At 42.4% G+C, this 17,208-nt stretch overlaps 1 protein-coding gene across 1 annotated transcript in view; it reads right to left on the bottom strand.

The window, feature by feature from the left end:
• Nucleotides 1-855: 855 nt before the first annotated feature.
• si:dkeyp-38g8.5 (uncharacterized protein LOC568385 homolog) overlaps nt 856-17,208 on the bottom strand; it is a 49,324-nt gene continuing 32,971 nt past the window's right edge. Inside the window, exons 3-4 of the mRNA XM_060903459.1 lie at nt 11,638-11,725; nt 856-2,073 (exon numbers count right to left, since the gene is read on the bottom strand). Coding sequence (XP_060759442.1) covers nt 1,378-2,073; nt 11,638-11,725 — 784 coding nt within the window. The 3' untranslated portion in view covers nt 856-1,377. The remainder of the gene's footprint in view (nt 2,074-11,637; nt 11,726-17,208) is intronic.

Here is a 17,208-nt window from a genome sequence, read left to right as displayed (position 1 = left end):
TTACTACAGAAATGTTAATGTATTAAAATGAGGTCTTTAATATAAAAACCTGTGATTTGCAGCTGCAGCCTGTCAGAGGAAATTCAACACCACCTACTGACACTGCGCTATCGGATTTACCGATTTTATAGTTATTGATACGAGGTATATTACAGCAAAAGAAGAGAATGAAAATTTCCCTCTTTTCCTCAGAACAACATCATCCGGGTGATACACGAAGACACGTTCTGCAAACAGCACAACTTGAACTACATTCGGATGGCGCTGGAGGACATTCGCCTGGACGGCAACCCCGTCAACCTCAGCAGAACTCCACAGGCTTATGTGTGTTTGCCACGTATTCCTATTGGTCGCCTTATTTAAACACACACACACACACACACCCCAAAACCTCCAAGTTTCCAGCTTTTTTTTTTTTAATAAACTTTGGGCTGGAGTAAACACTTGCATGAATGGCTGTCTTATACAAGAGATTTTCTCACACACACACAAAAAATGGTTGTTCCTCTTATCAATAATTTTTCCCCCATATGTGCAATAAACACACATCACTTAACATGTTTAAATGTTAAATATGGACAATAGGATTAAGATGTGTGGGTGAATATTCAAGAACAATCAGATTCATGAAATCTGGGAAAAAAAAAGGCAATTTAAGACGGCGCATATTGGAACTCCTGATCTAAAAATCAACCCTTTAATGTGTTTTACTCATTTTCCATTTTGGACTGGAAATGAAAACCAGACAAATGAAATGTGTTTTGTACAAAAATAAAATAAGCGATATATTGTTAATATTCATATAATTGTTTCTGAAATGTGTTTAGCGTAAAATCAGTCACAGCTGGTGCTCACTGAATTTTCAAAAGGTAAAATTTATTATCTAATGCAATAAAAGAAGCATCAACATAAACATTTTTGTTGTAAAGTTTGTATTGTAATATAAAAACATAAATCATGATTTTTCCACATGAACTGCAATATTTGGTATATAATTAATCAAAACATTTTTTCCTCTCTGTTGTTTTGTACACGGGGCAAAAGCCTTCAGGTGAACGCTTCAGAGCTGCTGTACTGTGTGAGGGCGAGAGATGCTGAACCTGGTTCTTATGTGCTTTGTATGGAAATACCACAATTGAATAAAAGTTGTTTGGATGACCTCTCCAAAACAGAGGTGGCTTAACGTTTTTCATTGACAGCCTCAGCTCAGGAAAACTCAAACTCAGACCCTGATCACATCTGCCGTTCACATCAGTAGGATATCACAAAAAACAAACAAAAAAATTCAAGCATGGCAAATTATACAGCATCTTCTGCGCCCCCCCCCAAAAAAAAAATACACTCAGAATATCAAGAAGCCAACTCTTCTAGAACCTTTCAGAAGTTTTCAATCAGCTTCTCGAATAAATCGAGGAATTTCTGTCTCCTCTGTATGGACGCGAGCTCCATTTCCTCCTCGGCCGCAGCTTTCTCGGGTCCCTCCTGACTGTCGATTGCGTCCCCTCCGATGCCTGCTCTCTGTCTCTCCAGTGCTGCTCTGTCTCTCTCCAGCCTTGCTCTCTCTCTGTCCATCTCAGCCCTCTTCTTCTCCAGCTGAGCACGCTCGTGCTCCACTGAGGCTCTGTCCCGCTCCACGGCGGCTTTCTCTCTCTCCAGGGACGCCCTGTCCCGGTCCAGCGCAGCGAGCTCCCTCTCCAGCCCGGCTCTCTCCCTGTCCAGGACCATCTTCTCTCGCTCCAGCACCATCCTCTCGCTCTCTAGAGCCGACCGATCGCTCTCGAGCAGCGCCTTCTCGTGCTCCATGTCATCTCGGTCGCTGCCCAGCTCTCTTCCTGTGTCACCCGAGAGCCCCGTGTCTTCTCCATCGACGAGGAGCTCGATGTCACTGCGGAATGAGTCGCGACCCCGTCTCCTGGGTTTGTCGGGGCGGTAGTCGCTGTCCTCCCCCAGCGACATGGTGGACACTATGGCCTCGCTGTCGTTCAGCCTGCCCTCCATGGCGTCCTCCATCAGGGAGAACCACTGCCAGTTGGTTGGGTTCACCGTGATGCCTGGTGGAGGGTTCTTCATTTCCTGGAAGAGGAACCACACCAGCTCATCTTAGATCAAAAATTACAATACAGGCTTTAAACTAACCAACACATTTTCCAGTTGAATGGTTTTTTTTTTTTTTTTAGTCTATGACGACTGGTACACTGATGAAGAAATACTAGATGATGAATACGATCAGCAACACATTGTGTAATTTGCTCACTTTCCCACTAGGAGTCACCAAACCCGTTTCCCCATCTTCAACGCCACACTAAATCAAAGCCAGGGTTCCCGCTGGCACTCGTCACACTCGATATCGACAAAGAGAAAATTACTCACAGTTGTCATGGTGACGAATGTATTAGTCAGTCATCACAAGTCATATTTTGTAGAAATTATTCCACAAATCCCTCTGTCGAAATCCAAACCCCAATGAAGAGACGACGGGAAGCCAGAGTGTAAACAATGAGCACGTGCTTGTGACCAATTAAAAATCAACTATATAAATGACCAAATGGGCGCCAAGCTTTTGACCAATCGCAGTGTCTCTGAATCAACCTGGTGTGGTGATGTCATTATCTCTACATGTACCAAACAATGGCGCAGTCTAAGCTGATGAAATTTTTTTGTTCGGGCTTCTTCAAGCACTGAAGATGGCTGAAGGGCTGAAACAGCCACGGAGGGAGGCGCACTCAGCCCCTACCGACCCCGAGCACATCGGACAGCGTCAGTAATACGGGTAATTCCGCCCCAAATCACCAGATTTAGAAAAATGTTTGCCACTGACCATCTCAGATTTGCTTCATACTTTCTGGAAATATTGTCAGTGTGTCCAATAAATAGTGTACAAAATTTTAGGCTTGTACCTTCATTAGTTTCTGAGATATAGGGGCTTAAAAAAAGGGGCGTGGCCCCAATTTCACTGTTGAAACGTGTGCTACAGAAAACGGACCCAACTTCCATAAGTCATTACTTTTAAACTATTCATGCAAGATGCATTAAATTTTCAAGGATTGTTCTTCAATGCCAGACGCCTTTAAATACTAAAATAGAAAGTTCACAGTTCAATATTTGCCAAGTTATGGCTTGCTGAAAATCATAAAAAAATATGTCTTCTAATCGTGCTTTGGAGCAAATTTGACGCCCCATATCTCCACATTAAAGCTCACCAGATCTTTCAAATTTTCTTATTTATTACTCATGTTATAGTACTCTTTAGATAACTAGGTATGTGTTCAAAAGAAATAAAACTTTGATTAGGCTTTAAAAATAAAAAAAATTAAAAAAATAAATAAAACCCCTTTTTGCACCTATAATTCATATGCATATTGCAAATGTATGACAAGGTCTACCATAAAAACAGTTAGACCACTGGAAAGAGCTTGTTTTGATTAGCAAATGCACAAAATATGAAGTTGGTACCCTAAACCAAACTATAAATATTAAGGCATCAAGTACGGCATGTTTTACTATAGACGGAAATGCTGTTTTAAGGCATATAATCTACTTGGATGCATCCAGAGATGCATAAAAACTGAAAAACCACAGGATTCTGCCCAGGGATCCCACTGGGACAACAGCCAATGCACTCTTCATCCATTTGCAGTGTACATTAGAGCAAAGAATGAAGATGGTACAAAAGTAACGAAATGCATCTCTATCTGCATAATAAGTGACTGCCTTAAGCACGATACAGTGGCCGTGCATGCATTCTTAAAAAAAAGGTTTTACCGTATGTATGCCATTTACATCCCCAGCTGAAAAAGGTCATTTACTTCAGTGACGGATCAGCAGCCCAATACAAAAACTATAAAAATTTCACAAATCTAATAAAGCACGCAGACGATTTTGGACTTTTGGCAGAATGGCATTTCTTTGCCACTTCTCATGGTAAATCACCCTGTGATGGTATTGGAGGCACTGTAAAGCGGTCAGCAGCTCAAGCTAGCTTACAGGCGGTCACGAGTGATCACATACTAACCCCATCTGATCTGTTTTTGTGGGCAGAAAAACATATAAAGAACATCCATTTCATCTGGGTTGGTACAGGGGAAGTTATGGAGAGCAGAAAAGCATTGGAGACAAGATTTTCAAGGTCAGCTACTATTCCTGGAACAGGAGACAATCACTCATTCGTTCCAATCATGCCAACCAGCTGCAGGTCAGCAGGGTGTCAGGTGGTCCTAGCTTCATTGTGGATACGAGTGGGAATCGGCCACAAGTAACGCATAAAACCCCTGTTAAATCAGCAGTCTCTCTGGCAGATACAATTCCTGGTCAATATGCTGTATGTTTGTGTGACACAGTGGTGGATAGGTAACATTTGTGCATTATCAGAGGAGGAACAAGATGTACAAGTAACATTTATGCATCCTCATGGTCCCTCTCAGACTTGCAGCTGGCCCAGGAGAGAGGGTAACTGTTGGGTCCCTCTGGTGCATGTCATGAAAATCATTGATGCCCCACTTACATCAACTGGCAGGCAGTATAAACTTCCATCTGATGTGGAAAAGCAAAATCAATATACTGTTTAAGCTCTTCAAATAAACTATTTTTAAGGTTATTTTTTCTACACTGTAGGTTTGTAATTGTATTGTAATATGCCTTAAAACAGCATTTCCGTCTATAGTAAAACATGCCGTACTTGATGCCTTAATATTTATAGTTTGGTTTAGGGTACCAACTTCATATTTTGTGCATTTGCTAATCAGAACAAGCTCTTTCCAGTGGTGTAACTGTTTTTATGGTAGACCTTGTCATACATTTGCAATATGCATTTGAATTATAGGCACAACATTTTTTTTTTTTTAAAGCCTAATAAATCAGAAAGTTTTATTTCTTTTGAATGCATACCTGGTTGCCTAAAGAGTACTATAACATGAGTAATAAATAAGAAAATTTGAAAGATCTGGTGTGCTTTAAATGTGGAGATATGGGGGGGGGGGGGTGTCAAAGGTGCTCCAAAGCACATTATTTTATGATTTTCAGCAAGCCATAACTTGGCAAATATTGAACTGTGAACTTTCTATTTTAGTATTTAAAGGCATCTGGCATTGAAGAACAATCCTTGAAAACTTCATGTATCTTGCATGAATAGTTTAAAAGCAATGACTTATGGAAGGGGCGGCACGGTGGTGTAGTGGTTAGCGCTGTCGCCTCACAGCAAGAAGGTCCTGGGTTCGAGCCCCGTGGCCGGCGAGGGCCTTTCTGTGTGGAGTTTGCATGTTCTCCCCGTGTCCGCGTGGGTTTCCTCCGGGTGCTCCGGTTTCCCCCACAGTCCAAAGACATGCAGGTTAGGTTAACTGGTGACTCTAAATTGAGCGTAGGTGTGAATGAGAGTGTGAATGGTTGTCTGTGTCTATGTGTCAGCCCTGTGATGACCTGGCGACTTGTCCAGGGTGAACCCCGCCTTTCGCCCGTAGTCAGCTGGGATAGGATCCAGCTCGCCTGCGACCCTGTAGAAGGATAAAGCGGCTAGAGATAATGAGATGAGATGAGACTTATGGAAGTTGGGTCTGTTTTCTGTAGCACACATTTTAACAGTGAAATTGGGGCCACGCCCCCTTTTTAAAGTCCCTATATCTCAAACTAATGAAGGTACAAGCCTAAAATTTTGTACACTATTTATTGGGCACACTGACAATATTTCCAGAAAGTATGAAGCAAATCTGAGATGGTCAGTGGCGAGGCCTCTGGTGATTTCACATGGATTGACCCATACAGGGGTCGGTTAAAAAACACCAAAGTGAAAGTGCTGTCAGCCAAGCAAGCGACTGAAGGGAGCTGGGTTTCAGGGGGCGTGGCATGTTGAGTCCCTGTAGCAAACTAAGGTATGATGTAAAATGCAGTCATTCTGTGTTCAGTTCATAAATCGACGGGAAATTCAGATTCCTTCACTGTTGGTTGTTCCAAGATTCTTCTCGACTGTTCAATTGTAAATTAAGTGCTGTGTTGAAGTAAAGGCTAAAGGGAGTCCTAACATCTCTTTAGGGTAATTCCATGAAAAAAAATAACCTTCAGTGAGCTCAAACTAAAGAGGGTTATTTGAGCTTGATGGTACACAGGGGCCCAAAATCAGGTCGGTCTTATTAGAGTCTGGAGTGGAGCCCAAATTTTATATGGAACGGAGAGGCCAAGCTGCATCTGTACAAATATTTCAATGGTGCCAGTTTGGTTGGTATAAACCTGAATTAAAGTCCACTTTGATAAGTTGGTAACTAAGGGAAAGAAAAAAAAGAAAAATTGAAGAATACTTCTTTGACTTGATTTTTCAAGGAAACTAGATACAGGGTTTCTGCAGGCTTGAACAAGTTCAATTTAAGACTTAAGACCATAACAGGTTAAATTTAAGAGACTTATGCTACACAAAAAAAAATAAAGAAACTTGGGAGAGCCTGAATTACTTTCGAAATAACAAAATTTATCATCATTCACCAATGAACTCATTACATCCCTAGGGTGCGCTCTTGCATTAATGAGGAACTAAGCTGCAGTGGAGCCAGAGACATCCCGCAAATCACTTGAGGATGAGGCATTCGATTCCGTACGGTTTGCGTGTTGTAGCGTTACAGTTTGCACGGAGTTCGCTGATACACCGTCTCGAGATGTGCTTGGACCTGACAACGGTGAACAAAATTGAGTGATGGCATGCGAATGTTGCAGACGTTTATGGGCAGCCTGGTGCTTCTCCGCTTTCGCGTGCGATTCCGGTGCCTTTACACCCAGGGTGCTGAGTTTGAGTGTTCTTTTGCACAATGTGCGGTACGCCTCAAACGGATTGTTTGGTACACGTTTTAACCAGTCTACGAAATCATTGCGTTCAAGCCAGCAGTCGTTAAACTTGCCTTTGCCCATTTTGCTACAAACCGTGACAATAGGGCTGTGCGATATGGGAAAAAAAAATGAATATCCCGATACATTTTCTCCATTTCATGATATACGATATATATCTCGATATATTTAAATCTCCTCTAAAGGACCCCATGAAATCTAACTTTTACTCTTTACTGTTTTCACTACAATCCCTGCAGATTAAATAACATTCTTGGTTAACTTTACAGGTGGTTTTCAACAACACATTTTAAATTTTCATGTTGGTGATTAATCACAATTGAGTTGAAATAAGACTATTTTTATTCAACAAAGATGTGGCACGAACTGCAAAAACAATCTTGAAAATTGCAGCAAAGGGGCAACACAATACAGAGCTGCTCAGAGCTCAAACCAATAAAGTGCAGCTCAACACTGAGAAAGACATTTAGCCTAAATAAGAAAAGTGCTCATTCATTAAATTATTTAAAAAAATAGATCTCCAAGCTATTAACCTGACTACTGAGAACCACTGGAACATTCACAATAGAGAGAGATTGCGGGAGAGAAGAGAGAGATCTGCAAAACATAATTTTTCTCTTTGCACACTTTTGAACTGAATGTTTTCTGGCTCTGCCTCTCACGCCCCTTTTCCACCAAAGCAGTTCCAGGGCTGGTTCGGGGCCGGTGCTTAGTTTGGAACCGGGTTTTCTGTTTCCACTGACAAAGAACTGGCTCTGGGACAGAAAAACCGGTTCCAGGCTAGCACCAACTCTCTGCTGGGCCAGAGGAAAGAACTGCTTACGTCAGCGGGGGGCGGAGTTGTTAAGACCAACAACAAGACCGCGAAAGATCGCCATTTTTAAGCGACGAGAAGCAGCAGCTGTACAAACGCGAAGTCATCCATTATCAGAGGTGGAAAAACCCGGGTGCAGAAAGTAAAAACCCTGCCACATTTTTGCTCCAGCCAATTCAATGAACCAGCTGATCCTAATTACCACATCCCCCAAGCCAGGTTGATGAGCTAATTGGTGAAATCACCTGTGTTGAGAGCACAGGCAGAAGGAAAACCTAAGCAGGACTTTTACTTTGTCAATCCAGTTTTTCCACCTCTGTCCATTATTATTATTATTGTCGCTGCTGCTGCTTCTTCCGCGTTGTTTTTGCTTCGATATTCGCACCAAGGTTTATGAAACGTAGCGACGTAACTGACGTATACAGCGACGTAATGACGTATACAGCGACGTAATGACGTATACAGCGACGTATACAATGACGTAACTGACGTATACAGCGACGTAATGACGTGTCTTCTCTTAGCACCGCGAGCGATGGAAAAGCAAGCTGGTTCTCAGCTGGCTCGCAAGTTGAACGAGTTGTGAACCAGCACCAGCCCCGAACCAGCCCTGGAACTGATTTGGTGGAAAAGGGGTACGAGATGTGTACAATTCCGGTATTACCTTCTCTGTAAAATGTCTGTGACCAGGCAACTCATGTTTGGGATCGAGTGTGTTTAGTAATTTTTGGAAGCCTGGTTTTTCCACTATACTAACTGGGAGCATGTCTTCGGCAATGAAGTTAGTGATTGCATCCGTTATAGCTCTCCATCTTTTCTCATATGGGGTGGCTTTGGAGAACGAGGCCGCTATGGTCATTTGTTTAGCTCGTGGGCAAGTAGTTTGGAGTTTAAGAGACTCTTCATACTGTACCAGGTGAGTTTTCAGGTGATGGAACATATTTGTAGTGCTGCTGCCTTTCGTGATGACAGGTTTTTTTTGCACACTTTACAAACTGGCATTTGCTGTTCTACGTCCTCCTCGCGATATCCAAAAAAATGCCAGATGACTGACCCCTTACTAGTTCTTTTAGGAACCAATTCGTCCGCCTCCATTTTTAATTTGTCGCTGAAATTGACAGAGCTTACATGGTAGCCTACGCAACACCAGCAATTGCACGAACTGAATCAGCGCTGTAAACCGGAACCAGGAAATCTTCCTGCCGGCAGTGTTGCCAGATACTGCTGACGTTTTCCAGCCCAAAATATGTTCAAAACCCGCCAAAACGCACTTAAAACCGCTCAATCTGGCAACACAACCGAAACTAGAAAATATTCCCGGAAGTTCCTTTCAGCACCGAGATGCCAACCAATCCCGGTTGACATCTAGGTGCTGAAAGGAACTTCCGGGAAGATTTTCTACGTGCAGAATAATTCTGCACGTAACCTAGGTCTTAAATTACCCAAATGAGATTTTAGACCAACAGTGCAAAATATCTCTGTATTTTAGACTTTTTTAGGCCTAAAATTGAAAATGTGTAATTTTAGACTTTTTTTTTTTTAGACTTTAGACTCCACGGACACCCTGTAGATAGAACTCGACGCCAACGATGGGGACGCCTCCGTCCGGTAGACTACACGCCTTAAGTTGTGATTTGGGGATGGACATTTGACCTCACAGTGACCTTGACCTTAGACCTTTTGATCTCAAAATCTAATCAGTTCATGTTTGTCCCAAAGCGCACAAATGGTGAAAGTTTGGTGAAATTCCTTTCATTAGCCTTTGAGATATCGTGTTCACAAGGTTTCGGGACGGACGGACGGACAACCTGAAAACATAATGCCTCCTGCACCTTGCGGTGGCGTTGGCATAAAAAGTGGGGAACATTTTTCAGAATCCAGGGGGAATGCTGAAAGCTGATAATACTGTTATTCTGATGTTGATTAGAGGTTTTAAGACAATCCCGAGTGGACAGATCAGAAGGCCGGGTGACCAGGACATGCCAAGGTTGTGTCTGGGCTTTTAAGTAATTCACAGCTGGCTGACAGAGGGGTAGGATCCATGAACAAAGAAAGGAGATAGAATGAAACTCTCTAGAAAATATAAAATGTTTGAACAAAACCTAGAATAACATTGTGCAAAGTTACAATGGAAGGGTTTTTTATGCCTCCGCCACCGTAAGGTGCAGGAGGCATTATGTTTTCGGGTTGTCCGTCTGTCCGTGCGTGCGTGCGTCCCGAAACCTTGTGAACGCGATCACAAAGGCTAATGAAAGGAATTTCACCAAACTTTCACCATTTGTGCACTTTGGGACAAACATGAACTGATGAGATTTTGAGATCAAAAGGTCCAAGGTCAAGGTCACTGTGAGGTCAAATGTCCATCCCCAAATCATAACTTAATAAGGCGTGCAGTCTACCAGGCGGAGGCATCCCCATCGACGCCGTTGGCGTCGAGTTCTATCTAGTTTTGTTTATTTTTTTAATCCGTTTCTTCAGTTCCACACTTTACTTCCTGCTTGTGTTTGGTTCCCATTCGCAGTCAGACACACAAAAATGGAACTGTGATTTATTTCGCCACTCATTAAATGCCTATGGAGACGTTACAAAGAAAATTAATGCTTGGGAAGGAAGTCGCAGAAATCAAGGATTCCTCTGGCAAACATACTGCATCTGTGACGATTCTCAGTCATCCAGGTACACAGTAATCTGTGGTTGAAGAGAGCAACTGGACTTGTTTGAAGATTCTTGAAAACGTTTCGCCTCTCATCCTAAAGGCTTCCTCAGTTCTGTCTGACTAATAGGGAGTATCCAGTATTTATCCTCTCATGGATCATCATAGAATCCGAATCAGTTGCTCTCTTCAACCAACCACAGATTACTATGTACCTGGATGACTGAGATTCGTCACAGATATGTTTCTACGCACTTTGGGATGAGTTCCCTATGAGAGGACTTCTGGAAAACTGGCAGACATCTTAGCCAGAGAGGATCGTTCATTTTTGTCAACCTGGAACGACCATCACTGAACAGAGGTGGGTGTCTATGACATCTTTTATCAGCCACCTACAATGCAGCCATCAGCATTCTGATTCAGATTATATGATGATCCATGAGAGGATAAATACTGGATCCTCCCTATTAGTCAGACAGAACTGAGGAAGCCTTTAGGATGAGAGGTGAAACGTTTTCAAGAATCTTCAAGCAAGTCCAGTTGCTCTCTTCAACCAACCACAGATTACTCTGGCAAGCATACATAGCTAATACAATTAGCCTGCTTTGCTCAATACGGTGTTATTTAATTTGCATTTATCTCGTTAGGACTGTGTCCTAATGGTCCATTCTAGGCCCTTTCCTAACCACTTTTCCCTCGATGGAGGTGAAGGAGAACTCATGATGACGCAGGCTAATGACGTGTTACTTTAAACGCTGTTACTGTGAGGGATTGTGGGAAGCATTATCTCGTTTCCTTTCCTAAAGGACAGTCCAGTGCACCCTACTCTAAAGCAGATAGCAAAGGAAGCAGTGAAGCACCTTTCCTTCACATTTTAGGGAATTCAGAATACGCAGCCTGTGTATTTTTCCACCATCGTTTCTCACTGGATCTAAAGACCTTAGCAGGCCACGCCCACGAGTGACAACCGTATCCGTCTCTCCACAGCCACCAAAGACAAACAAACGACACAAACAGACTTATCACTCGTTAGTATGGACACATGGTTAGTAATGAGTGCTCAGAGGCTTTAAGGCAATTCTGTGCCTCAGTGCATCCAATCTGATCCTAATCCTGTACTCCATATTCAGTGTCTGATTACAGTCCGAGCTGAGTTTGGGCTCATGAGCTCATCAAAAACTTTACAAATGTTGTAATAAACACGTTGCACCATTTTAACTGCTGAAACCAAACAGAGTTGAGGATATTCGGCAACAGAGGAACAGCAGAGCACAGTTCTGCCCCGTTTGATTGGGGATTTGTATTTTACAGGACATAAGTGGATTAGACTGGGGCTGTAAAAACATACCTTGTATTTCTTTTTGAGGTTTTCCCATTTCTTTCTTGCCTGACTGGTCGACATCTTCCTGTGGATCCCCATCTCCTTCAGGATGGCCCTGTAACACGAGCACACAGAGCTGAGAACACAGCTATACCCTGAGTACTCTGCACCCGAGAGAGAGAGACTTTCAACTAGTCTTTAACAGTCTTAGCCCATGTTTACATTAGACCGTATCAGCGGATCATCAGATTAACGTTTTTAAAACGATTAGCGTGCAGACAGCAACACCAATACACGATTCGCGTGCACACAACAATACCAATACACGGATACGCTCGGCTCCACAGTAGGGCTGGGTATCACCAGATACCTCACGATACGATACTATGGCGATATTTTGCCCACGATAACGATATTATCACGGTACAGCGATTCTGCGATAATCGATATATTGCAAGAAATTTCAACCACATCACAATATCTGTGTCACTGAAGAAAATCAGAATTTATTGACCACTGTAAAGTTACATTTCACATACATAACTACACACTCTTGCCAGACATATATTTCTCTATTCTACTGCTGGCAAAACCAAGAGTTGCTTCACTACAACATACAGAAAATTCCCATTTCTGTGCTAGTATTATCAACTGTTCTGTAAGCATGGACACATCAGTGCTGCTTAACAAGCAGAATCAAATTGTTTTATGAAAACTTAAAACTTGCACTGCAGACTGCACATACATTTCAGTGCTAACACTAATATCAATTTGTTCTTTGTAAACTTGAGAACATATACCGGAGAACATTTAACTTGTGCTTATTTTGCAGGAACAACACACTGTCTGAAACACACTGAAAAGTGCAGTGGGCATCTTAATTGGAGCATCTTAATCAGGGATGCAAACAGCGCGCCTTTTGGCGGATGGCGCCTTTTTCACGGCTGAATCGCGCAGATCCGAATTTTTTTTTTTAGGAGGGGCGTTGGAGTGTCTGATTATAATTTCAAAGTAAATTCTGTATTAAAATTACTAAATAAGCAAATCCGTTACAGTCCATGAAACAGGAAGTATTTGCATCAGTATTTGCAGTATTTTCATACTTTAATACTCTTTAATGAAAGGTGATACAAGGCGGAAGTCCGCACCGTTTTTCAGCAGTCACGTCACATGACCAACGCCAGCGAATCAGGAAGGTGGATGTCACAGTGACGTTGTCCAATGATGACGCCAGCTAGAGCTCAGCACAGCGTATCCGCGTATCTCAATGTTTACACAGCACCGGAGCTGACACGATCTGGATTGAATACGTGGACGCTGGCGAATTCCCGTTTCCCGGCGTTTCCAGGTGGTTTAATGTAAACGGACAGTGCATCCGCGAAGAAAACGAGACAGATACCGTCTAATGTAAACGTAGCCTTAGTTGGCACACAGTTTTGAGTCATCTGGCAAGTACATGAACAAACAAACAAACAAAAACTAAAATGAACAATTCAATTACAATTTGGTAAACCAAGTTAAAAGTATATGTACAATGGTGTGAAAAAGTGTTTGCCCCCTTCCTGATTTCTTTTTTTTTTTGCATGTTTGTCACACTTAAAATGTTTCAGATCATCAAACAAATTTAAATATTAGACAAAGATAACACAAGTAAACACAAAATGCAGTTTTTAAATGAAGGTTTTTATTATTAAGGGAAAAAAAAATCCAAACCTACATGACCCTGTGTGAAAAAGTGATTGCCCCCTGAACCTAATAACTGGTTGGGCCACCCTAAGCAGCAATAACTGCAATCAAGCGTTTGCGATAGCGGGCAGTGAGTCTTACAGCACTGTGGAGGAATTTTGGCCCACTCATCTTTGCAGAATTGTAATTCAGCCACATTGGAGGGTTTCCGAGCACAAACTGCCTTTTTAAGGTCATGCCACAGCATCTCCATCGGATTCAGGTTAGGGGTCGACCGATAATCGGCCTGGCCGATATATCGGGCCGATATTCTGCATTTTTAGGGTTATCGGTATCGGCCATAATTTCTACCGATATGCCGATAACATGCCTTTTTGCAGCCATTTCGTTCCTAACGCGACTGTCACTGCACGTCCTTTCCTGCACTCGCCTCTCTGAGTTCAAGAACACGGTCCCGCCCACCACAACATCTGATTTGTTTGGCACAAGAGATATAGCCAATCGACACGCGCAGCTAAACACTCTGAACTGTTTCAAGGCGCCCGTATCAAGGTAAGGACACGCTGCTTTTCCCGCAATAAGTCACAAACACACAAGTTGCAAAAGCACAACATCATTATATGTTTACATTCTTCATCTACTACTCGTTAAAATGGTCCATTTGCATCTGTGTAGCCAGGCAAACTTAGCTTACGGAAGGAAGCACTTGAATTAGCCTACAACCAACTAGTCTCGCTGAAACAGCATAACGCAGGCTGCAGTCATTTTTAAATCCCCGTCTGGAAACGTTGTGAATGTGTCAGTAGTTCTACTCGAACAGTAGAATGACAGCCATACAGAGAGGCGGTCAAGGCAACTTTATAAAGCGCTATTTGAACATTTAAACACGCCAGGTGTGACTAGTATTTATAATTCTTGCGCAAGTGATTCTCCTCGCTAGCGCTTCTGATTCGGAAAGCGATATACTCTTAAAGCAGCAGCCGCTCCTAATAGGGAGTGATAGCCTACTTTACTGTATGTTTGAGTTTACTTTTTAAAAAATGCTGCAGGCAGCTCCCTACACTTGGTTTGTTATTTAAAAACTACTTGAAGTTGGTAAGTCTTACTTAGTTCTTAGTGTAAAAGAATCCAGAGTGTATTTTCATTTATTTTCCACTGAAAATGGTGAGCTGTAATATAGTAGGGAGTGATTTATTTTTTTTATTGGTGAATATTTATTTTATTATTATTTTATTTCTCATTTTATTCTAACTAATGTTTGACTTTATTGTACAAATGCTGCTGGCATCTCCCTGCACAAAATTTCATGTTCAATTTTACAATTAAACATACATTTCATGGATATGAAGGTCTGTGTCAGTGTGTGCTATGTTTAATTTCATGTGAATTATAATGTTTACATTTATCGGTTGCACATATCGGTTATCGGCATCCCAATTCCATAATAATCGCTATCGGTATCGGCCCTGAAAAAAAACATATCGGTCGATCCCTAATTCAGGTCCGGACTTTGACTCGGCCACTCCAAAAGTCTTAATTCTGTTTTTCTTAAGCTGTTCAGAGGTGGACTTGCTGGTGTGTTTTGGATCATTGTCCTGCTGCAGAACCCAAGTGCATTTCAGCTTGAGGTCACGAACAGATGGCCGGACATTCTCCTTCAGGATTTTTTGGTAGACAGCAGAATTCATGGTTCCATTTACCACAGCAAGTCTTCCAGGTCCTGAAGCAGCAAAACAACCCCAGACCATCACACTACCACCACCATATTTTACTGTTGGTATGATGTTCCTTTTCTGAAATGCTGTGTTACTTTTATGCCAGATGTAATGGGACATACACCTTCCAAAAAGTTCAACTTTTGTCTCGCCAGTCCACAGAGTATTTTCCCAAAAGTCTTGGGGATCATCAAGATGTTTTCTGGCAAAACTGAGACGAGCCTTTATGTTCTTTTTGCTCAGCAGTGGTTTTTGTCTTGGAACTCTGCCATGCAGGCCATTTTTGCCCAGTCTCTCTCTCATGGTGGAGTCATGAACACTGACCTTAACTGAGGCAAGTGAGGTCTGCAGTTCTTTGGATGTTGTTATGGGGTCTTTTGTGACCTCTCGGATGAGTCGTCGCTGCGCTCTTGGGGTAATTTTGGTTAGCCGGCCACTCTTGGGAAGGTTCACCACTGTTCCATGTTGTCGCCATTTGTGGATAACGGCCCTCACTGTGGTTCGCTGGAGTCCCAAAGCTTTAGAAATGGCTTTATAGCCTTTTCCAGACTGATAGCTCTCAATTACTTTGTTTCTCATTTGTTCCTGAATTTCTTTTGATCGCAGCATGATGTCTAGCTTTTGAGGATCTTTTGGTCTACTTCACTTTGTCAGGCAGGTCCTATTTAAGTGATTTATTGATTGAGAACAGGTGTGGCAGTAATCAGGCCTGGGTGTGGCTAGAGAAATTGAACTCCACTTTCCAAAGATGTGATAAACCACAGTTAATTTATGTTTTAATTGGGGGGGGGAGCAATCACTTTTTCACACAAGGTCATGTAGGTTTGGATTTTTCTTCCCTTAATAATAATGACCTTCATTTAAAAACTGCATTTTGTGTTTACTTGTGTTATCTTTGTCTAATATTTAAATTTGTTTGATGATCTGAAACATTTAAGTGTGACAAACATGCAAAAAAAAAAAAAAAAAAAAAAAAAAAGAGAGAGAAATCAGGAAGGGGGCAAACACTTTTTCACAACACTGTATATACACATAATTATTGACTGTCCATTATTTATATCGCCATTTAAAAAGACAAAAGCAAAGATTCATCAAACACACGACATAACACGTCTCCTCGCCCCCACATTTCAACAAACTCATCTAGACATGAGGTCATTTTGTAATAAAATTCTATTTTCAGCCGAGCTGCCACGAGACCTTTGGTCATGAGAACAGGGTTGACCGGCCCTGATCCTAGCATTTTGTTTCTCCTTGTAAGGCAAATGCTCATTTTAGCCTGACTGATCAGAAAGTTAAGACTAATCTTCCTTCGTTTCAATGCGTTGTATTTTAAACTGAAAATGAAAGCTGCCTCGCTCAGCTCCTCTTCAAATTCCCTGAACCATTCCTTCAGTAAACCAAATAAGCTTCTTAACCTTCCGCACTTTAGCCATAGATGTTGCAGTGCTTCCTCTTCCAGGCAAAAAGGACAACCCTGTCTACCCTGGGATCTGTGTGTGCCGCGTGTCAGTTTGCGGCCGCGGCCCCATGTGCTATTCTCCACTGCAGATCCGCAGTGCATTTCTCTATAGGAGCTTTGTACAGGGACCTCCAGCATCCTCTGGGGGACGAGCCTGGTGCAAGCAACCCCAACCACCTCGACTCCTGCAGTCTGTCCAACGTCACCTTGTGTCGGAACTTGACACTTCGATAGTATAAGGCCTTTTTTGATGTTGCTGGAGAGTCCGCTAGTTGGGGTGTTTTAAAGGATAGAAGCGTCTGTTCCTCCTCAACCTGGTTTTCCACCACAGCAGTGATAGCCAGAGATGGGAAGAGCAGTTCCCTTCCATGAACCTCCGGGACAGGTTTTGTTCAGAGTGCCCTTCTGAAGTTACCGGGGAGTGAGGACAAGACTTCATCCAACAGTCTTTGCAGCAAGCGGATTGATTTTATTCCTGACTCCTCACTCAGTCTTTCAGCAGTTTTCCATGTCCTTCCGCTCCTTAGGTTAGCTCAATTCACCAGACTAGCCTTTACGAACGCTCTCTTCACATCTGCAGAGTTCAATGTCCTGCTCTGTATGAAGATATTATGAAACAGTGGTTCCTGTCCTACATTGCCATAAAACTGTGTGGTAAGTCTCTGAGCCTGTATGAACTTGTTCCAGGCCTTCAGCTTGGTTTGATAAAAACCCATAGTCCCGGACAAGTCCATC

The sequence above is a fragment of the Neoarius graeffei genome, chromosome 21 (genome assembly GCF_027579695.1).
Source record: "Neoarius graeffei isolate fNeoGra1 chromosome 21, fNeoGra1.pri, whole genome shotgun sequence".
NCBI lineage: Eukaryota > Metazoa > Chordata > Actinopteri > Siluriformes > Ariidae > Neoarius > Neoarius graeffei.
Note: the sequence above shows the minus strand (reverse complement) of the source record. Positions and strands in the feature narration are given on the sequence as shown.